At 38.8% G+C, this 26,374-nt stretch overlaps 1 protein-coding gene across 1 annotated transcript; it reads right to left on the reverse strand.

The window, feature by feature from the left end:
- Positions 1-281: 281 nt before the first annotated feature.
- Positions 282-4,415, reverse strand: LOC133804784 (homeobox protein ATH1-like). The gene is made up of 5 exons (XM_062242917.1): positions 4,310-4,415; positions 2,768-3,792; positions 2,250-2,572; positions 543-603; positions 282-459 (listed from the first exon to the last, which is right to left on the reverse strand). Exons 2-5 carry the CDS (start codon positions 3,665-3,667, stop codon positions 301-303), a joined length of 1,443 nt encoding a protein of 480 aa, XP_062098901.1. The 5' UTR covers positions 3,668-3,792; positions 4,310-4,415; the 3' UTR covers positions 282-300.
- Positions 4,416-26,374: the final 21,959 nt, after the last annotated feature.

Below are 26,374 nucleotides of genomic sequence, written 5' to 3' on the forward strand. Positions count from 1 at the left end.
TATTTACTCAAAAGTATATTATTTCTATATATAGAACATTAGGTACCAAACGTTTACATTTCCCATCTTGCTATAAATTAATACACCATATATTATACTTCATTCTAAATAAACAACTTACACTTGAAATACTTGTTCAAGAGTTAAAGCATTCACTACAAAAATGGGAAAATTAATTTTTTTTTTCTCGATTATAACACTAATAACGTATATAACAATACTTGATACATCTAATTAATAATTAATTATATATAATAACAAAATAATATTTTCCCATTTCTGTGTGTAACATCTTGTTCATTAATCGAGATTAATTGTTTCTCTAATTTGATTAATTTTATGGTTGATACTAATTCTTTTGTTCTTGTTGCTTTTCTTTATTTTGTTCAGTTCTGCTTCCATTTCAAGTATCATTGGCTTCCATAGCCGACCTCGAGCGTTCATAAACCAGTTAGATACCTGTTTAGTTCAACAAAACGACAATCAACAAACCCCACATATACATAAAAACGACAACAAATAATAAAAAAAAAAATACATACTTGGATTTTTGTCAACCCACTCTTTATAGCAAGCCAATGCTTCTCGTCATCTTTGGGATACCTGAAAAACAATCAAACACCATCAAAGAATAAGAGATTTTGATCAAAATTCTAATGCATATTAACTTGTTAGAAAATAAGTAAAAATTATAAATTTTGTTTTTGTTTTGGTTTTTTATTGCTATTTTTGAATGGATTTTTATTGGTATTCTTAAATTTTAGTGTTTTTTTTTAATTTTAATATATTAATATGTTTGCAAAATTACCACTTAATTGTGATATGTCAAATATGTCATTATTAATAAATTATAAATTTGATACTTTTTGTGTAAAAAAGAAGAGCATATTTTGTATACCGTATCTAGGTGATTAACAAATAAAATTTACCCCTACATGAGTTTTTTTTGCCATCTTTTAACATGACAATTGATATATGTTTGTTTTATTATATAAATATATATGTGATTATACTAATATATACTCGTAAATAGTTACATTAATTTTAGCCATTATATTTTTATTAAATGATTATAATTGATTTAATACTTAACTAAAAAATTAATGACTATTAATTAGTGACTTGTAACCTAATAATAACTTAATTATGTAATGTTCATTATTTAAAATATTTTATTTCCTTATAAAAACATTTATTAAGATTTATCTTATTCATTTTTTTTTATTATAATTACTAGCTTTTAAAACTTAAGTATTTTTAATCAAAATAGTGGATGGGAACTTTTTGCGATTAAAATTCATGATTGTTTATTTTATTTATAATCCTTTTGAAAATAATTATGCCTTTAAGTAATTTATTTATAATTCTTTTTAAGTTTTTCTTTTTATTTTTTGGAAAAGGCCATCGAGGAACTTTGAAGAACTTCAGTTATAAGTTGTTATAGAATATGCTGATATCTTTATTTTATTCTTAAAATTAAATTCATTACTTACTATTAGCTAAATGTGGTCTTATGTTTGAAGATTATGTATTTCATTACTTACTATTACTGGTTATGGTTGGATTAGATTCATTAATAATTAACTTTGAGCATGTAACTTTCACTATAATTACAAATAAAAGTTAATATTTATTTTTGTAGTGTTAAAATTAATTAAAAAAATTAAATTAAGACTAAATATTAAATGTGATATAATTTAAGGATCTTACTTATAAAAAAATAATTAATTAAATTCTCAAGATTATCAAAAAATTTATATTGATGAGACTTTGTAATACAAACACTTTCACATATATCTATAAATAAATATATATATATATATGTATGGAAATTTGTTGGGTACTACTCAAAATATTTTTAGTATTTTCGGTGCATATATAAGCTGTAACTATTTTTAGTATTTTCGGTGCATATATAAACTGTAACTTTTTTTTTCTTCATGACGGTGTATATAGTTATGGTAATTTTTCCACAAATTTTCAAAAAATTTCGAATAATTTAAAATACTGAAATCATGATTCAAAAACATTATGTTGCACGCTTTTATAAATATTGAAACAAGCACGAGTGTAACAAACTGTTAGAATCTTGATTTCGGCATCTAAATTATTCAGAATTTCCTGAAAAATTTGATTAACGTCCCTTGTAATCACATTATAAACCGTCTTATAAAAAAAATTAGAGGTGCAGCTTATTCATATACCAAAAATACTAACTTGATAGAAAATAAGAGAAAAGAAAAACTCACGGATGAAGAAAGTTTTCAAACAGCCAAGCTTTGAGAACAGACACAGATTTCAAAGGCAAGCCTCTCTGGGGTATCCATAACCGCTCCTGCTTCTTCTTCTGTCGAAGATCCCATTGTTTCTGTATAAAAGAGGTCTCGAAACCCTTTTCCTTGACACGATGATCGAAACTCACAGTAGCTTCCATGGCCAGGCAATGCTTGATCCTTTCTCTCAAGCCTTTGTACAATACAGAGATTGTTTGGAGAGCAAAACGAGCATGTATATGAGGGTCTGATACCACTGAATGAATCTCTTCCAAACACTTGTTGTAACGATCATCAACCTGGTTATGAGTAAAGAAAAAGAAAAAAAGTGTTAGTTATTAAGACAATCCCCACCTTACCCTAATTCTCTAAAGCTTCTCTACAAGTTGCTCTACTTGCTCATATTATTCACTAAGGTTGATCACCTTGAGAGTCGTTTAGTGTAAATATATTTTTGACAATTTCATCAAAAACGACATATGTTATATATGTACCATTTGTAGCAGAGACAACAACAATAACTTGTCTGTTTTTCTTTCATCGGTTAATTGTTGGTGGGATTCGAATAATGTAGTTTCTCCTTGAAGCCTGAAGCCACCATCGGAGGTCGAATCCATTGTTGACATTGTTGAGAATGAGCAAGAGTTCATACTACTCGAACAATAATGATGATCGTGATCGAGTTTTCCGAGCGAAAAGCCTGCAACGTGAGCTAGAATTTGTTGAGCTGCAGAAAGATATTTCGATCCTGATATCACTTTGCTGTTGTGGCAAGAATTTTGCTCGGAAACCAGCATTATTTTCTCGGTGTTGCCACTATTAGGCTCAGCAACAGAGCCAGACATGTCCGAGCATTGGCCTAGGCCTGTGGTGACAGAGGGCTGAGATGTGGCCAGTGATAGAAAGAGATTATTATTATTATTATTATTAGTCCATACACTTTCATCAAACGTTTGATGAAATTCAGAAGTTTTCCCACTAAGGTGGTCGAGCTCTATATCACCCCAGTACTGATTTTCAAAACTAACATAAGAGGAGTTGTCTTGGTTCGAAACAAAACAAGGTGAGTACATATGATGAGGAACCGAAATGGCTAAGTCGTCGAGGCTTTCTTGAACTCCATGGCCATGGCCATGGCCAGCTGCCTTTGCAGCCATGAAGTTAGCTGTTTCTTCTTGTAACTCAGTGCCAACCCCGCCAAGTAAGGAGACTTCGTCTCTAGTGAAACTTCTTTTGTAGGAATCTATCAAAGGGTTATAATAACTGAGATCATCACCATGATAATGATGATCGAATAAAGAAGACTGAAGAACAAAGGAGTTGTTCATGGCTGTATAATTAAGAGGTGAAATCCCATCAGTGAGTAGAGATTTAAATGTTTGATTATTCTCCATATCAGAAAAACTCAGCCAAGAACAGTACTATATATGATTGTATATCAAACCCCTCACTCAGCACAAACAAACAACTTCTCCTGTTTTGATGGTCTGCTTAGCTTTCGAGCAGTATTATTATTGACCTGAAAATTATTTGAAAATATAAAATAACCACAGAGGTAACTGGCAAGTATGGTATATATATATATTTTACTATATTGCATAAATAGGGTAAATACTCATTTATTATTTTATTAAAATACATATTTGATACTTTATGTTTTAATAATACTGATTTAGTACCTGAAATTTAAAATCGTATATATTTGGTATACTAAACTTAAATTTGATTAATAAAACTTTATTAATATAACAGTTTGTTCGTACTAATAAAATTTTATTATTTAAATTTGAATCCAGATATTAAATATGTACAATTTTAAATTACAAAATACCATATAAGTATTATCGAAAACATAGAATACTAATTCTGTATTTCGATAAAAAAGCAGAGTGAGTACGAAAGAAAGCAAGGAATAAGGTCAATAAAAGAAGTTGAAATGGTGACTATTATCATCGTCTTCATCATCTAGTACTAAGTTGTCATAAGAAAAAACCAAAGAAATACTTTAAGATAGAATAATAATGATAATAGCTAACCATGTGTGCTTGTCCATGAGCAGAGGAGATAAAGCTATAACCATCAAGCTGAGCTGACTCCCCAAGCTTTTTCAAGGCAAAAAATGATGATGGAGAGAGTTAGGAATTTTCAATGAAAAAGATTCATGGGATAGTCCAACATCAGACGTTGGAAAATTTCCAAAGTTTCAAGAGATTAAGTGGTCTATTTTTTATACTAGGGATTGACAACAACACCATATGTTTGACATATGTATATAGGTATATATATAAATTAAGCTTTCTTTTATACCTATCTCAAACTAATAATTTTTGTTTTTTAAATTAAAATATATATAAAAGAGTAACTTATATATATAATTTTTGTTTTTTGTTTGCATGAAGAGAAAAGTGAGAGATGATCATATAATATAATTTTGTTGAAGAACATGTAAGCCAAGAAACTGTTGATGAGAATCATAATCTCAGAAAATCATATCAGAAAGAAGTAAGTTAAATGTACTTTGCTAGATCGATATATAGACAAAAAAGACATAATAAGAAGATGATGATAATATAAATAAATGGACTAGCTTTTGTTTGTTGTTCATGCCTATACTACTAAAGATAATATATATATATATAGGCAGTAGAAGAGTGAGAAGAGAAGAGTAGAGTCAAACACAAAGACACACAAAAAAAAGAGAAAGTGCAGTGTGCAGTGGGCAGTGGGCAGTGTGCAGTGTGTGCAGTGGCAGCACTCATTTTTGTTGCAGGCTTTAAAAGGGCCCATTCCTCTGCCCTTCTCCTTCTTCTTCTTCTTCTTCTCCTTCTCACACTCTTTCTCTCTGACTCATTTCTTAACAATCATCTTTTGTAGACAAACAAAGCTTTTTATAAAATTTTATAAATGTGTAAAGAGAAAAACAGTCATTAATTAAAATTATTTATATTATTTTATATATATATATATATACAAGATGATGAAGAAGAGAGAACAAGGTAAACTTGCGAATTAGCCATTTTAAAGAGCATTAAATGGATCAACGAGTAGTATATAAATATATATATATATATATAGTTTTGAGAAAAGACTGTAAAAGGGTTTTAAAGAGTTGAGAAGATGATGATGATGGAGGCAAGAAAGAAACAACACTGGAAAATCCCATGGAGAAAATCTTATATATATATATGTGTTTATTCTTTCTTTTTAATTACTCACAATTTTCAAAAACCGAACACGATTGCGTATTGAAGCTTTGATCTTTTCGCACATATCCACAATATCAGTAAATTCTTCTATGGTTGCACCCAATGAATTTTCAACAAGCACACCATTTATATATATATATATATAATATAATATAATATAATATAAAAATAGGTAAAGAAGCTTTTGATTTTGTTTTTGTTTTATTTTTTATGCAAATACTGTACACAACTAACCCTAAACCTAAACCTAAACTCAAACGAATCATTATTCTCCCAATAAGCTAACCCTGCCGCACTCATCTCCTTTTCCTCTTCTTCTTCTCTTCGTCACCGGTAACCCTGGCTGCCCTCATCATCAATCTGCGCCGCCGTAGATCTCGCCGTCGCCGGGAGCGAGCAGAAGCTCCGGTCGTCATCGTCCATGGGAGTAGCAGCTTCAGCTTCTTGTGGCTACTAATTAAGCCAAATGTGATTATAATAATAATTAAGGAGGTAAGTATTTTATTGTTGTATTATTATTATTATTATTATAGAACAAGGTTTTATTATTTAATATTAGATCTCTGCACTTTCTTTTTTGAAGTACATATAAATATATTTAAATGTATAGGAGTTTTATTATAATAAAATCAGACATGTATTTTTTTTATTTATTTTTTTGAGATGAAATCAGACATGTATTTATATCTATATGTGAATATTTGACAGAGTTGTATACGTAGTTAATAATATGAATAAATCTGTCAGAGAATAAATCTGTGTTAAAGGTGATGAATCTTATCTGATGATTTTGTTTGTTGAGGAAATCTTTTTTCTCTTTTTGTTAATAACCAATCATTTGTTTGTTTAATTCCATTTGTATTAATTATGTCATTTGCTAATATTTGATTTGTATATAGAAAAATAAATAATAAACTTGGAATTCAAGAAGAATATGATGAGACTGAGACAACTTCTACAACAAATTAATGAATAATGTTGATTAAATGCATTAATCTTAATTTATAATAATAATAATGATCTTTTGATCCACACATATATATACATATATATTTATATGTGTGTTGAAGATAACAAACTTGAAATATTCTTGATTTGGAGAGTTCTTGTTATTCTTAGTTGATTATGCAATTTTTTTTAGATTGAGTATTTGTATTTCTTATTATATATAATTTTTTTTGTTGTTGAGATGGCTGGTTTTATTTTTGTGATGCTAAATTTGGTGTTTGGGGATTTGATTTGTTTTGAAAGATTTTGTTATAAACTTATTCTTATTCTTAGTTGATTATCTTTTTTTTTTTTGTTAGATTAATGAAACGTGTACTAAAATTATGTACTAAAATATTATACTAAATGACGTGTCATTTTTAATTAATAAGTCAAATTTATTTTAAGTGAGATTCATTATTTTAAAAAACAGTTTCACGTCAGTTTTGAATAATATATTTGTGTAGTCGGTAATGTTTTTGTGTATAATTTTAGATTGAATAATTGTATATCTTTCTTTTATTGAGTTGGATTGTGATTCAAAAATTTTGTTTAGATTTGATTTGATTTGTATTTAGATTTGTCATGTTAAAATGGCATAACTTTTTCTAAAATGAATCAATAATTTAATTCTAAGAAAAAAATCCAATAATTTAATTACAAGGTTTCGCACATCAAATAGGTGTGGTGTTGTTTGTTGTTAATGCAAAATAAAAATTAACTTTATAGTTACTTAACTGCACTTTGTAGGTTGATTAATATTTTTCATATTTTCACGGTTTACTTACACCTAGCTCGCCCTTATTTGATAAAAAAAAAATCAGCTTTTCATGTAATTAATTTTCTGTTAATATTTTATTTTAAATTTGAGATACACCTATTTCCTTACGCATACGTTTATTTTAAAGATAATTACCAGCTGTTTTTTCTTCTTTTTTTGAGATTTTTGGAATTTCTTATGTAATTTCTAAGTTTGTCATGGCTAGAAATTTATTGTGTATTTTTCCTTCTTATTGACAAATGTACTCTAGTTAAGACTATGTACACTATATATAATATATATTTATAGGACAATTCCTCCACATGGGTTTCACTTTAAGCCCTACCGGTAGGGCTCTCAGTGTTTCTCGACCCGTGAACAGCTTTCGGCGCGACTTTTTTTTTTCTGATCGTGTATATTGTAGCTATTTAGAACATCCTGCAAATTTTTAGAAAATTTCGAATAGTTTACAGTACCGAAAACCAAGTTCAAACATGTTGTTTTCTACGTGCATAAAAAAAATTAGTCACGCTTGCAACAACATGTTTGAACCTAGTTTCGGTACTATAAACTATTAGGAATTTTCTGAAAATTTGCAGGATGCTCTAAATAGCTACAATATACACGATCATAAAAAAAATCGCGCCGAAAACTGTTCACGGGTTGAGAGCCCTACCGGTAGGGCTTAAAGTGAAACCGCTATAGGAGAATTCTCTTATATTTATATATATTAATTCCATAATTTGTCTATTCAAGTTCCAACATTCACTCGTATCCCAAGGCGAATGTCTACATACAATCTTATGAAGATTTTGCCTAGTTCAATTTATGAGATGCTCCACCAACCTCATAAAGGTGTCCAAACTCTAACTAGACCATCTTATTGTTGAAAATTGCATATTACAGAATTTTTATTTATTTTCATGTAATTTACAACAAATATGTAAATTCCTAGAACATGCTTCTATAAAATTGATACAAAATAGCGTAAAGTATAGAAACTTACATACACAGCGGAATTGGAACAATTCATTCCTTCAATCTTTCTAACCCTTGATTCATTTCCTTCCATAGCAGAGTATTATCAAGAGATTGAACTAAATTAACAACATAGTCTTCCTCACCAAGCCTTTGATTAACCTAGAATTAGTCTGGATTGGTTCTCAACACATGAGATAGAGATCTAGAAGAGAATAAGAAGAGAGTGAGTGGCCAGCAAATGATTAGACTGTTTAGGTTTTTACTTACTCAATGAATCAATTGAGACTAACTTATGAAAACATTAGATATCATGTTTCTTATATAAGCAACTTAATCGGCTTTATTTAAATTTAAATTAATTAAAATAAATAAATAAAAATAAAAGCATTGGACTCTCACAAATGGACTTGAGCCTAATCTCTTTGTTTTGAATTTAAATATCAATTGAGCATAAATTCAAAACTTTTTTATTTATTTATATTTTAGTTAAATAATTTTATCCTTATTCAAATTCACTATTTATAATTTGAAACTTGATTTAATATTATTTATTTATATTAACATCAATTTATCAATATTAATAAATTTTCCCAAAGATTCTCTTTTATTCTCTAAATCTCATATATTTGTAAAATTTTCCAAAATTGACCTAGTCAACTTTAAAAATCCTAATTGATAATTAAATCAATTAATTGAGACATTCTAGATGTTTTACTCAAAGGTGATGCAGAGACAAAATCCTAATTGATAATTAAATCAATTAATTGAGACATTCTAGATGATTTACTCAAAGGTGATGCAGAGACCATGCATTCATGAAGTCAAGCTCCAATAAGTTACTGTGAATCTATTTACGAATAATTTCACTACCTTATTAATTCATCGTGACTCTACTATAGACTTGGAATTGAACTCTTGAATTCATAGAACACATTTTCCAAACCATAAATACGTTATCCATTGTTATAACCATTACAGTCAGTCAATCCTCTATCGATGACTTACTAACGAGCTGGGTGCAAATTATCGTTTTACCCCTCATCAGTATTTTATCATTAACTCTCATTAAGTTCCTTTATAAATGATATTTTCGTGAACTTAATCACAAAAATGAAATCTCAATCATTTAACCGTTTGAACAAAGCAATTAAGGAAATCATATTTTCACTTCCCATAAAGAAGTTATAGATTTCATATCTATGAATAATTGTATCGTCCTAAATTACCTAATAAGGCTTAGGGCCTTGATTAGGGGGCAATGATGGCAAATTATGGAAAATTATGTGATTTAATTATGAAATATGTGTTTATGTGATATATATGGGTATCATTATATGATTACGTAAGTTATATTATAATATGATTACATATGCATGTTTAGGTGTATTAAATATGCATATGGGCCCGTTTCTTATTGGAATGACAATTTTCGTAATTTTGTCCGTTACGTGTATATTTGGAATATATGTGCATATATGTGATATATGTGTGAGACCATATTATTAAGTGGATATATTTGGGTTACTCAGCATGAGGCGATCATAGGGAGCAAGTTAGCGGGAAAGTCACAACGGGACTAATATCCGACTCGGGGTAAGTCAAGGAGTATTTTGGGTATTTAGTGCATTACCGGAATATTTAGGGTAAGAAAACATGAGGTAGTGCCACCACTACTAACAACCTGTAGCCATAGAATTGTAGCGTCCCGGAATTTTACTTAGCTAGATAATAGTACTAGTAGCAGTAGTAGTAGTAGTAGCTGTAGAATCTTAGTTTTCTTGGATATTGGACAAAGCCAGGATTTAGTTAGAAACTCGTAAAAATAGTTATGGATTTTATAAGTTTAATCTATGGTTTAGACATATTAATTTTATCATAAGGTTTGATTAATGAAGATAGTCCTAAGAATATTATTTATTATAACCTAAGGTTTAGATAGATTAAATAAGTGTGTGACACTTGTCACAAGCATGCTTATTATGGATTTAAGTACTTTTTATGAATAGTTTAACTAAAAGAAAGATCTAGAAGCTCTAGAACCTTCCATCATCTGTTAGGATCACGTTTTACTTAGTTAAAATAGTTTTAATCAATTTCAAATTATCTTGAAATGTGCAAAAATGTGTTTGAAATATCAGTGTATGCCGATATATCGCAGCTATAAGGGCCGATATATCGCCTATAATTGATACGGAAAACACGTCGACTTCGCACGAACAAAATCACGGACCCTCGGAATCATGGTAGGAGCGATATATCGCCTACCTTAGGAGATATATCGGCTCAAGTGGCCATATTTGAGTTGTTCGTAAAATTCTGAACTAGAAACAACCCTTAACAACCTTGACTCATTCCTGAACGTTTTTGACCGAGTTCTAGGCATTTGTTGAACAAATAATTCAAATTTATTCATTTTTAATCATTTATTTTTTCATTTTAAAGGAGTGAGTTTCACTCCTTGAACTCTATAAATAGGACCCTTCACTCAGCCATTTCATTCATCATTCAAGCACAGTTCAAAGCCTCCAAGCTGCTAAGTTTATTCTAGAGAGAAACACTAGGATTTTGGGGTTAAAGCTTTCAAATCTAAAGCTTTTATAAACACTTGGGAAGTAAGTTTTGTGTGATTTCGGTGTTTGAGTTATAGATCGAGGTTCTAAGCTATCCAAGGTATCCATTGTCTTCATGTTTAGTTCACTATAGTTTCTTCAAATCCTAACTTGTGATAGTGACTTTTGGTTAGGTGTTCAATTCCTTTGAAACATAAAGTTTTCGGTAAGTTCTTATATCGATGGTTTAGATCTTCTCTTCAACTTCATTTCTTTAGAAACTTATGGTTTTCTTATGTTTGGTTTTAGGAGTTTCCAATCCCGCTCTTGTCTCCAATATTCCAGTTTTTTGTAAGGAAAATTAGTTAGTTTAGTATTATGATCTAGTTTATGTAGCTTATAATATAGTTTATGTTTGTATGACCTAACATTTCAGGTACAATAAAGGGGTAAGTGTGTCTGGACTTAAGGTGTCCAATGATGTATGATGGACTATGTTCGGTAGGCTCAGTTGCCAAAACTTTATGACGGACCTAAGTGATGCCCGGTGTATGATGGACTTATGTCCGGGACTTAATTGCCACCCATGTATAAACACTTATCTTTTTATTATATCTGACTTGTTATTATGACCCATAGTTATAATTATGAGTATGACTTATGACTTATGATTTATGATCTATGACCTATGATTTATGACTATGATATGATTTAGGTTATGACATGACCTATGATTTATTGTTGTGTGATTAGTATAAATAAGTTTGTTTATGACTTTGGTGAAATTTATGATATGTTTGATTATATGACTAACTATTGTTTGTATTTTCCTTACTGGGCTTAGAAGCTCACTCCTTATGATGTTGTTATTTCAAACAATTAATGATAGAAAGGCCGATGGCGAGTAGGACCTAAGAGCTTCGTGATGTACTTGTGGGAACCATATAGTCGAGGAAGATCAAGCGAGCCTAATTATTTTTTTTATTAAAGAAAGTTTAGTTTAAAGTTTTATTTAAATGTTGCTCATTTTTATGTTAAAGACAATTATTTTATTTTTGTACAACTATGGATCCATGTATGTATTTATTTTAGAGTTTTTATTCAATAAAAGAACAATATTTATGAATTATGACCCAACGCTGTGTTCTTGGTAATCTATGAGAAATTAGGGCGTTACAAGAATACAAGGGAAAAATAGATAGCAAAATAGAAAATAGAAAATCAATTCTAATATTCAATATTTTTCCTTTTAACCTTTCCAAGTAGCTATACCATAGAACTCTTCCTGAGCATAATTGTGTAGCACTCAAAGCCAAGTCTTTTTCTTCTTTAGTCTTCACATTCAAGATAAACACCGAGCAATCGCAATGGGTACTTTTCTCTATCTTTTAAAATACATCACCAAAATACTATTTTATTTATTTTACCTCAAACTTTTATATTACATCATACATCAGCTTCTCTATTTTTTTTCATAATCTTTTAAATATTATATTTAATATATGTTATTCATTTTAAATATTTTATTTAACTATTAATAATATCATTATATTTTTTAATAATTATAATATTTACCTATATATTTTCTCAAATCATTAATATTGTAATATTATTATAGTATAAATTATTTGTATATTATATAAAGTATATATAATTTATAATCAAATACAATTAAAAAATTATTGTTTAATGTGCCCTGAGGAAGAAAAAATAGGGGATAAAGAATAAAGATATTATTTATATACCATGTGAAAGAAAGATAAGAAAATATTAAAATATTTTTGAAAGAGCTCTAAGAGCACTCCAAATGGGTAAGATATATTACCTCAATTTGGAAAAAAAAATTAAAATCTGGTAAAAGGGACATCAATGGATGATCCATTTTACATATATTTTTACATAGAAGTACATTACAAAGCTACAGTTGGTGTCTACTATTCATTCTTCAAAATATTATTATATTGACTTCTCACTCCTCTTTTTCTCTACCAAAGTATATCTTCAAAATATTCTATCATATATAAATATCTCCAATGAGTACTTCCTTGAAAATAATAAAAAAATTTATTTGTATTTTTTTTAGATTAATTGATATTTTAGTTTATCTTATTAATTTGTATAAATTTAAATTATAATATAATAATGTGATATTGTATATGGGTAGATATTATAAATATTAAAAAATACAAAGATATTATTGATAGTTATAGAAAATATTTGAAGTAACTAAAAAATATTTTAAAATATAATATTTAAATGATATAGTGAAAAAAATAAAGAAACTAAAGTATGATATAATGTAAAAGTTAGAGGTAAAAAAAAAATGTATATTTTGGAGATGTATTTTAAAAAATGGAGTAAAACATCCATTGGAAGTGCTCTAAAGCTTAGTTACATGTGGACAAGTACTATTCATGAGGTAAAATATTGATGTATTTTAGCTTATCAAATGGAGAGACATTTTAAGAGTTTTGAGCTATATTTTAGCTAAGTAGCTATTATAGCTCTTCCAGTGGGAGTACTCCCTACTCTAATATACATTAATATTGATACATATTATTTTGTAATCATTGCAAATGGGGTAAATACCATTTTGGCCCCTGTATTGTACAAAAGTTACCGATTGGACCCTACATTTTGCAAAATAGAACAAAATGATACCATAAGCCTGATTTTGGTCAAATAATTTTTAATATGACCAAAATACTCTTGAGTTTTTTAATTAATGAATTAATTATATAATCAAAAATACATTTTAAATAAAAAAATTATATAAATTGATTTTAAAATAAAATATAATTAAAAAATATTTTTATTAATTAAAAATTAACATAAAGAATTATATATCATTGAATTAAAACTAATCAACCTTAAATCAAATCACAAATACAATTTATTATCTAATTAATCACATAAAACATAAATTAATATAAACAATCTAACTCTCATATATCCCAACTTTTTAAAAAAAAAATTGGATTTCTATTATTGATATCTTCATCGTCAAACCCAGATTAAAAAATATTATCAACATCACAAATCAAGATCTAAAATCCATAACAAAATCAATCCATTTAATTTCTTCCATACCCAAATTCATACACAAATGATGAACAAAAATCATGTAAAAGTGAATAAAACCCAATAAAAATATGAAAAAAAATCCAGCAAAAATATGAACAAAAATAAGCCTATCCCACACAAAAGATTACACAAGCAAATCACCTCTCAACAAAACCCATAAGTCCAGCTCCTTCCAACCTAGATTAATATGTGGCCTATCCCCGTCACTCAGATCTGAAGCCCCATCTCCCTGTTGCCAAACCTAGATGTAACGACCCGAATTTGCTAATCAGGCTTAGGGCCTTGATTAGTGTGCCTGGAGGGCAATAAATGCTTAAATATGCTTATGTGTGGATTTATGTGAATATATTATAATTATGCATGTTTAGTTGAGTTAAATGTGCATGTGGGCCCCGTCTGGATATTAGGGGCATAAATGCGATAAATGATATATATATGTGATATGTCTGTGCAACACGATCTGAGACAGTCCTGGAGAGCGGTTAGCCAGAGAGTCACAACGGGGTTGAGATTCCGACTCGGGGCGAGTCGATGGGTAATTTGGGTACTAGGTGTATTATGGGATTATCGGGACATAAAAATAAATATTTGGAGATATATTTGAGGATAGAATGTCTAGGCGGGAATATTGGAGAAATTTACCATTTTGCCCTCGGGGACGTTTTGGTACCCCGAGCCTTGAGGTAACCCTTTAGACTTGAGTTAAGTAAAACAAAAAGGAAGAATCATTCAGAAACTTTAGGAAACCGACCTATACTCCTTCTCTCAGCTAAGGATAGCTTCTCATCACTCTTTTCTTCTCTACTCCTTCTCTAAGGCATATCAAAGCGAAAATCTAGTGGAGATAGCCAAGGATTGAGGATCTTGGAGCTGTTAGAATTAAGAAGTTTAAGTTGGGTACTTGGGGAATCAATTCAGAAGCATAGCACAACAAGGTAAGCTTTAATCATAAGGGTTATGTTGAGAATTGTTATTGGTTTACTAGAGTTTGCATGCTAGTCAAGCTTGATCTGTGTTTGGGTATTTTAGTTGGGTTTTGGAGCAGATTTTTGATGGGTTTTGATGTTGATGTTGGGCTGGAATATATGTGTTGACGCGGTTCTTCGCCAACAGGTAATTAAGAGAATGAGAGAAATGGATTAGTGCTTAAAGTAGAACCGTCACAGATATGAAATCTTAAAGGATGAACTTGGTGACTCAAGACACGTTTTTAAGTGGTTCGAAGGTTAAAATCCTTCTACTCCACTAGTCAATATTATTGATCTATTCTGGGTATTTGGTTACAAAGTATATATCTCTCCAGAGACTATTTTTTCCTAACCCTTATCAACTCCCAGGGTCTCCATATTTATAGGAGAAGGCACCTGGAAGTTGGTAAGGAGGTCATCCCGTGACCTTCTTATTTGTCATATCAACTCTGTGACATTCATGATTAATTCCTAAACCTGACACATAAGTATGGTCAAATCGATAGGTAAGGAGATAATGGGTCGCACGGCCCAATCCAGCCGTGGGTGTCTGAATACGCACGTTCCTGCTGCGTTTCCGAGAAGTCAGGGAGATATCGGACACGTGATGTCAGATATAGGCACGTTTATCTTGCGTGTGTTGACTTTACAAAGGGTCAGAGATCCATGATCAGCTCGTACCACGAGATGATCCCCTGACCCGACCTTCGGCCTTCGGACTCCTTCCCCCAGTCTTGGGCAACCTTGGCGAGTCCTTGAGGGTCCCTCGAGCTAAGAAAGTACGACCTCGAAAGCAGGAGCTCCGGCCTGGGGAAATTTACGGACTAACCATGATTAGTCCGAGGCTCGACCTGCTAATCAGCCCGTGGGAAAACTAGGGCGTACATCTGCCCCCCAAGCTCCTGCTCGTGGTATATGACGTCATATATAGAAGACCACAGTAGGGGCTTTTAGACTTCCCCACAACCCTTCACATTCCACTTTTTGCGCAGGCGTCTGATACGTGGAACGTCGTGGGTGGCGACGGTACGTTTTACGAGAACCGCATTTAATGGCCCAGTCTAAGCCCAGCCGTTGTTTCGTATTTCGAGTGGAAGGCCTCGGATCCCTCACTAGGGTCATCCAAGAGCCTTCTACACGTGATCCTTCACGTATATAAAAAGGGGGTGGCCACCCTACGCACGGGCCACCCCTTCATTCAAAATTCCCCAAATCTCTTTCCTTCTTCCCTCTCTAACTTTCAAAAGAACGAAACCCTCGACTCTGTTGCTGCCATTTTCATTGTGAAGCTTAGGCGCACGAGTTTCTCCGAAGCTTTGGAAGCTATTTCACCGACAAAGCTCCTACCAACGCAGCACTCTCGTCTACCTTCCAGCCATACACTGTAAGTTTCCTGACCCTGTTCACTTTGAAAACATGCTACTGTAGCTTAGGTAAAAAAATTTACTGTAGACGCATGCAAGGGTTTTCTGGGTTGCGTGGATATGGAGGGTGACAACCCTTTTTAGGTTAGGACATACTTGTTGTAGGGAATCGCCTTAGAGTATGGGTTTCAGGATGCTTTTTCTGGAACAATTTCTGGGTAGGAGTTTTGGGAATTTTGGGTGCAAAACCGGGTAGCTTAGGTAACACGCCTCATGGGCGGTTTTGCAATTTCTGCCTACTGAAACTTTCCTCCCAAGGCAAATTTTACTCTGAACCCCCTGACACGTGAATTCCGAGTAATCTGGGATCTGTTGGGAGTATACGCGCGTGTTCACTGAACCGCGTGGTTCCACCTTCCACGAGCTGGGCTTACCTCAGCTCGTGCAAATAATAATTATTCTTCCTCCTGCTTGGGTCGCCTTTTCTAAAATGTTTTCTTGTGTTCACTAGGCGACTAGATGGCTCCAAAAAAGAACCTCCCTCAAAAGAACGTTGGAAGCTCGGCCTCCCAGCAGGAAAAAGGAAAGGCGGTGATGTCCAGCTCGCCGATCCCCCACTTTGGGCCGGCTGTGGAGAAACAGGTCGAGGTGGCCCCCGACGCATTCTTTGAGGCGGAGAGAATCGTCTCAAAGATAACCGACCAGGCGAAGATCAACAAACTCTTTCTCACCCACAACATTCCACTGGGGAAAGCTTCCGTCATTGCCCGACCTGCTGCGGAGGGCGAGCGGAGCTGCACGCCGCTCGACGAATCGTTCGCGGCCTGGAGCGGTGAACACTTCAAGGCAAGGGCCTTCCTTCCCCTGGATCAGTATTTCGCTGATTTCCTGAACTATGTGGGGTTGGCCCCATTTCAGCTCCCCCCCAACTCCTACCGTCTGCTGGCAGGGTTGAGGTACTTATTCAAGAGGCAGGAGTGGGAGGTCCCCACTCCTGCGGATATTTTATACTTCTTTTGCCTAAAAGCCAGCCCGGACCAGCGGGGGCGAGGCGACGGGTTCTACTATTTAACCCGTTTTCCTAATACGGCGGCGGTCATCGAGCTGCCAAGCCATCCAAATGACTTCAAGGACCAGTTCTTCATGTCAACTGGGTTCCGGAACTGCGAGCACCACTACTTCAACCGTCCTCGTAAGTGAACCCTGATCTTAGCTCGCCTTTTAAGTGTTATTTTATGTTAGCTCCTCCCGTATTCCACTCTGATTCCAGCCAATCTTGCAGCCATCTACGCGAGGACCGAAAAGTCTGTGACCCTTGGGGGTCAATATGAAACACTGGCGGGCTTGCCCCCCAGTGAAAAGGACTATCGCGTGCTCGTGACGGATGAGACGAAGGTGTTCTGCAAACTTATTTTCCCAAATCAGACTCTGAACCTGAAGAGGCCCCGGGGGCCGCCCCCAGCCCGCGACAACAGACCTATCATCGTGGAGGAAGTCGCGGCAGAGGAAGACGAGGGGACGAGGCGGCTGAAGTTCCGCTCGTGAGGAATAGGAAGAGGGCCTTGGAGGTCGCCCAGGGGATGGACGAGGAGAGGATCCAATCCGGAGCAGCCGCGGGTCCTTCCGGTCAAGGTAACCCTTATTTGCTTAAGAATGTAGATAGGGCCATTGTGGACCCCCGGCTGGTTAGGTTCAATCCTAGGCAGATCGTCCATCGTCATCGAAGGGACCCGGACCTGAACACACTCCTGCTCCATTGTGTTGACCGGCTCGTGCTGGATCACCAAGAGAGCCGGCCTAGGGGTACCGTAGTAGTAGATAACACCCTAGCTTTTAGGTCGATCATTTTTTAGGAGTATGGAACCAACTTACGCACATGGCCATCACTCCAGAGGGGTATCTATGCTCCGGGGCTTAGGCAGTATGTAGAAGAGTCTAGCCCCGAGTCAAAACTGGACCCAGAACTTGCGCCTGTTCGGGAAATAATCGTCTTAGGTTCTTCCAGCTCGGGGGGTAGGGCTCCCTTAGTATTCGTATACTTTTTGCCTTTAACCTTTTGCTTTTATTTCTCCCTGATTGCTAACTTGTAATAACCATGTTTTTCGTTTTTGCAGAAGAGATGTCTCAGCCCGAGGATAGCCTGCGGGGCATAGTCTTCGGGGGGAATCCCCCAGCAGGGTCAAGATTGAAAAGGCTCCGAGGGTCCAAGAGCGCGGCTGGGGGCTCCACTAAATCTCCGGCAAAGGAGAAGGAAAAAACCCCATCATCCCAGGTCGAGGGGGCAATTCTTCCTGCTGCCGGAGCAGGACACATGCCCCCGCCGCCCCAGCGATCTCCGTCAGCCACCCAGGACGTGGGAATGGAGGTCAGGACTCCGGCTGCAGTGGCCCCCGGCGTACGCATCATGGTCGATCCCCAGGATCTGGAGAATATCCCAGAAGCCTTCCGGGGGACGGTGTATGAGTCGGCGAGCTACGCCGTCAACCATTTCTACAAGTTCAAAGAGAAGGAGCTCCGGGCTATTGAGACAATGAGCCCAGTCCACGTAATAGAGTCATCGATGGACATGACCCTAACGGTAAGCTGCCCCATTCTTTGAAAGCTTTAATTCTCACACACCGCCTTATTTTTTCACTTAGCCAATTTATCTTTAATTTCTCGCAGGGCATCGCTGCCGTACACCGAGGCATCACTAGGACCAGAGCTCAGCTCGAGGAGATGAGGGCTGAGCACCAGGCCGCCCTTCAGGAGGCTCAGGCGGCGAAAGATGCGCTGGCAACCTCGAAGGCCGAGTTAGAGAGGACTCGCTCGAAGGTCCAAGAGCTTGAGACATCCCTTGCCACCTCACGAACAGACCTCGAGGCAGCAAAGACCGAGGCCCAGGCCGCCCTTGAAGCCGAACGGGCCACCTCGGAACAGTCCATGCAGGAACTGTTCTATCGTTGCTGGGCCCACAACCCGGAGGCTGACTTCTCTTTCATGCCACCGAGTCTCTGGGCGCACTTGTTGGTGAAGTTCCAAGCCCGCCTTGACAAAGAGGTGCCGCCCTCGGAGACTGGGGAAGCCTCTGGCGCGGCGGAGCATGGTGAGACCGCGACCTCCAAGGGACCGACTGACGGGGCTTAGGGCGCGTTTTCTTCTCTTTTTATTTTGAAGTATTTTATGTAATCCTTAGCACGAGGTATTTTCCTCGAGACAATTTGCCTTGCAATTTTAACTTATATATTTCTTCATGCTTTTGGCTACAATACACATTTTGTTTTTTGATAAACTTAGTTCGTGTTAACCGTTATTCATATCCCGAGCCCTTTAAGAAGAACCACGATCCATAAATTTAAGTTAACTTCTAAGTTTTGTGACCCGGTTAAAACCAGGAGCTTATTTTGAAAACTTAGTTCGTGTCAACTTTTATCCATATCTCGAGCTTCTTTAAGAAGAACCACGATCAATAAATTTAAGTTAACTTCTAAGTTTTATGACCCGGTTAAAACCAGGAGCTTATTTTGAAAACTTAGTTCGGGTCAACTTTTATCCATATCTCGAGCTTCTTTAAGAAGAACCACGATCAATAAATTTAAGTTAACTTCTAAGTTTTATGACCCGATTAAAACCAAGAGCTTATTTTGAAAACTTAGTTCGGGTCAACTTTTATCCATATCTCGAGCTTCTTTAAGAAGAACCACGATCAATAAATTTAAGTTAACTTCTAAGTTTTATGACCCGGTTAAAACCAGGAGCTTATTTTGAAAACTTAGTTCGGGTCAACTTTTATCCATATCTCGAGCTTCTTTAAGAAGAACCACGATCAATAAATTTAAGTTAACTTCTAAGTTTTATGACCCGGTTAAAACCAGGATATGACTTAGTTGGCGTTAACCCTTATCCATATCTCGAGCTCTTTAAGAAGAGCAACGATCCATAGATAAGAATCAACATCTAAGTCGTTAAGGAGACCTGGTTATATCCAGGTACCATATGCCCCCCAAGTAACTGGGAAAGGGTCTTTCGTGGTTACTTTAAGATTACACTTGCAAATAAAAAGAAAGACTTGATTTTTATTAATACATAAAAAGTGGCCTTCCAGGCCTTACAAGTGGATCATTGATAATATTTCTTTAAGTGGATGGCGTTCCAAGTCCGTGGGACTGCCCCTCCATCAAGTCGAGCTAACTTATAAGTTCCTTCCTTGATGACTTCAATGACCTGGTATGGTCCTTCCCAGCTCGGTCCCAAGACTCCATCTTTGGGGTCTTTCCCGGCCAGGAAAACTCTCCTTAGGACCAAATCGCCAACGCTAAAGGTACGTTTTTTGACTTTAGTGTTGAAGTAGCGAGTGATCTTTTGCTGGTAATGGGCGAGCTGGAGTTGCGACTCCTCTCGCCTTTCATCGATAAGGTCTAGGGAATGGCATAGGAGCTCGTGGTTCCTATCTTGGTCGTAGGATTGGACTTTATGCGACAGAACTTTAACTTCTACGGGGAGGACTGCTTCACTCCCAAAGGTTAGGGAGAAAGGAGTGTGACCCGTAGGAGTCCGATGCGAGGTCCGGTATGCCCAAAGGACCTGGGGGAGCTATTCTGGCCAGACCCCCTTTTCCTCATCTAGCCTCTTCTTGAGGCTCGCCTTTAGAGTCTTGTTGACAGCCTTGACCTGGCCGTTTGCTTGAGGATAGGCCACAGAGGAGAAGCTTTTCACAATTCCGTGCCTTTCACAAAACTCGGTGAACAGGTCGCTGTCGAACTGAGTGCCGTTGTCGGAGACAATTTTCTTCGGAAGGCCGAATCGACAGATGATGCTTTTAACCACAAAGTCGAGTACCTTCTTCGATGTTATTGTTGCCAACGGCTCTGCCTCGGCCCACTTAGTAAAGTAGTCGATGGCTAACACGGCGTAACGGACCCCGCCCTTTCCGGTAGGCAGGGCGCCTACTAAATCTATCCCCCAAACGGCGAATGGCCAAGGGGCCGAGATCATTTTCAATTCGACTGGAGGAGCTCGGGCAACCGCAGCGAAACGCTGGCACTTGTCGCACTTTTTCACATATGAAATCGAGTCTTTGGACAGAGTTGGCCAGTAATAACCTTGCCTGAGGAACTTTAAGGCCAGGCTTTGCCCCCCAGCATGGTCTCCGCAGAATCCTTCGTGAATTTCCTGCAGGATGGCCTGCGCCTCACCTGGATGAACGCACCGGAGGAGAGGCAGGGAATGTCCACGTCGGTACATCACACCATCGACCAGCGTATACCTCAGAGCTTGATAGAGGATTCGCCGTGCGTCGTTACGCTCTTCAGGCAGCTTGCCCTCGACGAGATACTCAAGAATGGGGGTCATCCAGGTCGGTTTGGCATCAATCATCTCGACCTCTGTCCGATCTCCTTCTATACTTGGTTCTTTCAAGAATTCTATTGGCACCAACCCCAGGGTTTCTGTCTCTCCCAAGATGGCGAGTTTGGCGAGAGCATCTGCGTTGGCGTTCTGTTCTCGTGGTATCTGCTCGATCGATCCTCGCTCGAATGCAGACAGCTCAGATTTTACCTTTGCCAAATATGCGGCCATCTTGGGTCCCCGCGCCTGATATTCGCCCAGAACCTGGTTTACCACGAGCTGGGAGTCACTGAAGAATTGGACGGAGCTCGCCTTTAACTCCTTAGCTACCCTCAACCCAGCTAACAAAGCTTCATACTCTGCCTCGTTGTTAGACGCCTTGAACCCGAACCTTAGCGCCGAGTGGAATCTATGTCCCTCGGGGGATATTAGAATGATTCCGGCCCCGGAGCCGTTCTCGTTAGATGAACCATCAACGAAGATCTTCCACGACGAACACGGCGAGGCGACCTGAAGTAGGCCCTCTGAGGGATCCTCCTGGAATCCCGTGCACTCCGCAACGAAGTCAGCCAATGCCTGACTTTTTATGGCAGTTCGTGGAGTATAGAAAATCTCGAACTGACTGAGTTCGACCGCCCACTTTAACAAACGTCCCGATGCTTCAGGCTTTTGCAAAACCTGCCTTAGAGGCTGATCGGTCATGACGTGTACCGAGTGGGACTGGAAATACGGTCTGAGCTTTCGCGAGGCTGTGATTAGGCAAAACGCCAATTTTTCCATCAATGGGTACTGTGACTCTGCTCCGAGGAGTCTCTTGCTGATGTAGTAGACTGGCTTTTGGACTTGGTCCTCTTCTCGTACTAGCACGGCGCTGGCTGCATCCTCCGTGACGGCCATGTAGAGGAAAAGAGGCTCTCCTGCCCTGGGCTTGGACAGCACGGGCGGTTCAGCCAGATGCGCCTTCAGATCGAGGAATGCACTTTCGCACTCTACTGTCCACTCAAACTTCTTGTTTCCCCGGAGCAGGTTGTAGAAGGGCAAACACTTGTCGGTTGACTTGGAAATGAACCGGTTGTGTGCTGCCACTCTTCCTGTGAGGCCTTGGACATCTTTCCGCGACCTGGGGGAAGGAAGCTCGAGCAGTGACCTGATTTTGTCGGGGTTCGCCTCGATTCCTCGGGTATTGACTATGAACCCCAGGAATTTCCCCGATGCGACACCGAACGTGCATTTCTGAGGATTAAGCCTCATGCCGTATTCCCGTAGTATTTTAAAACATTCTTCCAGGTCGGAAACATGGTTGTCGGCAGTCTTTGACTTGATGAGCATGTCATCAACATACACTTCCCTGTTCTTTCCGATCTAGTCCGCGAACATTCTGTTTACTAGCCTCTGGTAGGTAGCTCCGGCGTTCTTCAGGCCAAACGGCATGACCTTATAGCAATAGACATTCGTTGGGGTCATGAAGCTAGTATGTTCCTAGTCTGCCGGATTCATCACGATCTGATTGTAGCCTGAGTACGCGTCCATGAAGGACATGAGCTCGTGCCCCGCCGTAGCATCCACCAGCTGATCGATCCTTGGCAATGGAAAGCAATCCTTGGGGCAGGCTTTATTCAGGTCGGAGAAGTCAATGCAGGTCTGCCATTTCCCGTTGGGCTTTGGAACTAGCACAGGGTTGGCGACCCAAATTGGAAATTTGGCTTCGCGGATAAAGCCACACTTTTTGAGCCGGGCCACTTATTCTTCTTGGGCTTCAGCTCAGGTTGTTCCTAAACGCCTTTGCTTTTGAGACTTGGCAGGAACGCTTTTATCCAGATGGAGCGTGTGCATGATGACACTCGGGCTGATCCCCACCATGTCCTCGTGGGACCATGCGAATACGTCCAAGATATTCTTCAGAAATGTAATCAGCTCCGCCTTTCTCTTGTCGCAGAGGTTCTTCCCAAGCTTAACCGTCCATGACGGATTTTGTTTATCAATGTTCACCTCCTCGAGCTCCTCAATAGCCTAGAGCTCGGATCTGTCCTCGCCTACTCGGGGGTCAATGTCCTCACTCAAGGCGATCTTTTCCTCTTCGGGATTCTGAGGTTTTTCAATCTCAAGAGCCGCCAAGGGTCCCTGAGATTCCTCCTTGCCCTGAATGGCCATTGCCAGCTGCCCGGGTTTAGACTTTCCCTTCATGGAAATGCTGTAGCATTCCCTAGCAGCGAGCTGATCGCCCTTGATGGTGCAGATTCCTGTTGATGTAGGGAACTTCATGGCGAGGTGTCGAATGGAAGTGATGGCCTCGAAAGCTATGAGCGTAGGTCGGCCCAAAATGGCGTTGTAGGCAGTGGAGCAGTCAATGACCACGAACTCAAGTAGCTTGGATACTGTCCGAGACTCTTCTCCTAAGGTGATCACCAGCTCGATCGTCCCTATCGCTGCCGATCCTTCTCCCGAAAAACCATACAGCATCATGGAGGTCGCCTTTAGCTCAGCGACGGTTAGACCCATCTTCTCTAAGGTGGATTGGAATAGGAGGTTCACCGAGCTTCCGTTGTCCACCAACACTCTCCTCACTTTCCGGTTGGCGAGCTGGACTGCTACGACCAAGGGATCATTATGGGGGAATTGGACATGGCCTGCGTCTTCCTCCGTAAAAGTAATCGGTTGCTTCTCTAACCGCTGCTGTTTTGGATGACGCTGCTCCGGGACGAACTCCTCCCCGTTGTGGGCCTTTAATTCATTCACATACCTCTTCTGGGCGCCTCTGCTCGTGCCAGCCATGTGCGGTCCTCCAGAAATGGTGGATATCTCTCCCTCGACCACGGGAGGAGGGACGTCCTGACCTACCCGAGGCCCGGGCAGACTGGCTGGGACTTCTGGAGCGGGTCGACTCGCTGGGGCCCTGTTTCGTGAATATTGCGCCAGGGGTCCTGCTCGGATGAGAGTCTCGATTTCATCTTTTAGATGCCTGTAATCGTCGGTATTGTGGCCGACGTCGTTATGGAAACGGCAGAATTTTGAAGTATCTCTCTTTCCCTTGTGGTGTTTCAATGGCTCCGGCCTCTTCCAGGGGACTCGAGCAGCGTTGGCCAGGAAGATACTTTCCCTGGACTGGGTGAGCTCGGTATATGTTGTGAACACGGGCTTGAATTTATCCACAGACTTATTCTTCTTTTGACCGTGCTGGCTGTTTTCACCATTTCCCTTTCTTTTGCCACCACCAGGCTGGTTGTTCTGCGCGACCTCGGGGATCGCCACCACGATCTCTGTCCCCGCTCCAGCGGGCTTCTCGGGAACCTGGCTGGTCCCCGCGGCTGAAGCTTCAGCTTCTTCTAAGTTTATCCACTCTTGGGCCCTGTTAAGGAATTCGCTAACCGAGCTGAATCCTTTCCTTTGGATATATTTCCACATGTCTCCCCCGACCAGGATTCCGGTTCTCATGGCCATGAGCTTGAAGCTATTGTCTGCGTCTCTGGCTCGAGCAGCGACATTCGCGAATCTGCTCAAGTAGGCTTTCAGCGTCTCACCGGGCTGCTGTCTCACGTTAGCTAGGGAATCGGCTTGGACTCGGGCGGCCTGGGAGGCGCGGAACGCCCTTTTGAAGTCAGCTGAAAAGGTCTTCCAGGAGCTGATTGACTGCCTTTTACTCTGCTTGAACCACTGCCTGGCAGGTCCGATCAGTGTGGAAGGGAAGATCAAGCAACGCAGCTCCGGGCCAATGTTATGGGCCATCATTAGGGTGTTGAACATCCCTAAATGGTCCGACGGGTCTCCGTCCCCATTGAACTTTGACAAGTGAGGCATACGGAAGCCAGATGGGTATGCCGTCGCTGCTATGTTGGGGGCGAAGAGTTCCATTTCGTCACCCGAATCATATTCGTCTTTTTCTTTTTCTGATAGGAGCTTCCTCATCAGTTCCTCCATCTGAGTTAGGCGCTCGAGGGTTTGGTCCTGAGATCCTGGGTTATTCCGGGGCTGTTCAACAACTCTGGACCCATTGTACGTATTAGGTGGGTTGTTGCCCCTCCTATCTTGAGATAGGTTATTTGGGACATTCCCTCCGTTACGTACTTCGGATCGAACTCCCGCCGAGCGGGCCGGGCTACCATCTCTAGCTCGATCCTCTCTGTGAGAGTTGAGGCAATCTCGAAGGTCGCCTCCTTGGGTGGTCTGGTGGCTCTATGCCGAACTCAGTCGCTGACGCAGGTCTCCTCCGGAGAGATCACTCCGGCGGCTGTCGGTCCAATGACTCCTGCTGGACAGGCTTGGAGTGCGTCTTTGGTGGTGAGGACCTGAGCTTTCTTCAGGCGCCCTGCTACGCCGGGAAGGTCTCGCTGATGGTGGGTCCCTCCTACTACTCCCGTAAGCCGGGACGTCTCGGACGGGCTGAGGAGACGGATATCTGATTGGAGAAGGAGGATGCCTGACTGGGGAGGCGATCCTAGTTCCGTCTGGATGGATCAAATTTGGTGGGGGCCTTTCGGCCCTGCCAGCTTGCTGGTCCCGCTCTGGGCGAGCTAGACAAGGTGCAGGACGGTCTTCTGGGACGGGCTGACATCGCTTGCCCTCCCCGGATCTCCTTCGGGAATTTCCTCGAGCTCTCTTGGGCGTTCTCGAGGAAGGTTAAGAACTAGGAGTTGACGTCTTGACCGAACGGCTGTATTGCTGTTGTCCGGTTCCAGGCATTTCCCTGAAGTTTGCCTCTTGATGGTGCGATGAAGGGGTGGAGTTGGCTGCAGGAAGTCTATCCGAACGGCTATGCCTGGGCCGATTACCTCGGTGAGACTTAGGAGCCTCACCTTGCCTCTCTCCAACGTTAACGTTGGTTGTGAGAGGGGGTAGTCGGGCCAGAATATCCTGGATTTGCTGACCGGCTGCTGCTAACT

The sequence above is a fragment of the Humulus lupulus genome, chromosome X, assembly GCF_963169125.1.
Source record: "Humulus lupulus chromosome X, drHumLupu1.1, whole genome shotgun sequence".
NCBI lineage: Eukaryota > Viridiplantae > Streptophyta > Magnoliopsida > Rosales > Cannabaceae > Humulus > Humulus lupulus.

Coding starts and splice junctions, on each gene's coding strand:
- LOC133804784 (XM_062242917.1), bottom strand. CDS start 3,667: ATGGAGAATAATCAAACATTTAAATCTCTACTCACTGATGGGATTTCA. Junction 604..2,249: donor TTTGAAAACTTTCTTCATCC/GTGAGTTTTTCT, acceptor ATTGTTTTTCAG/GTATCCCAAAGATGACGAGA. Junction 460..542: donor GTGGGTTGACAAAAATCCAA/GTATGTATTTTT, acceptor TGAACTAAACAG/GTATCTAACTGGTTTATGAA.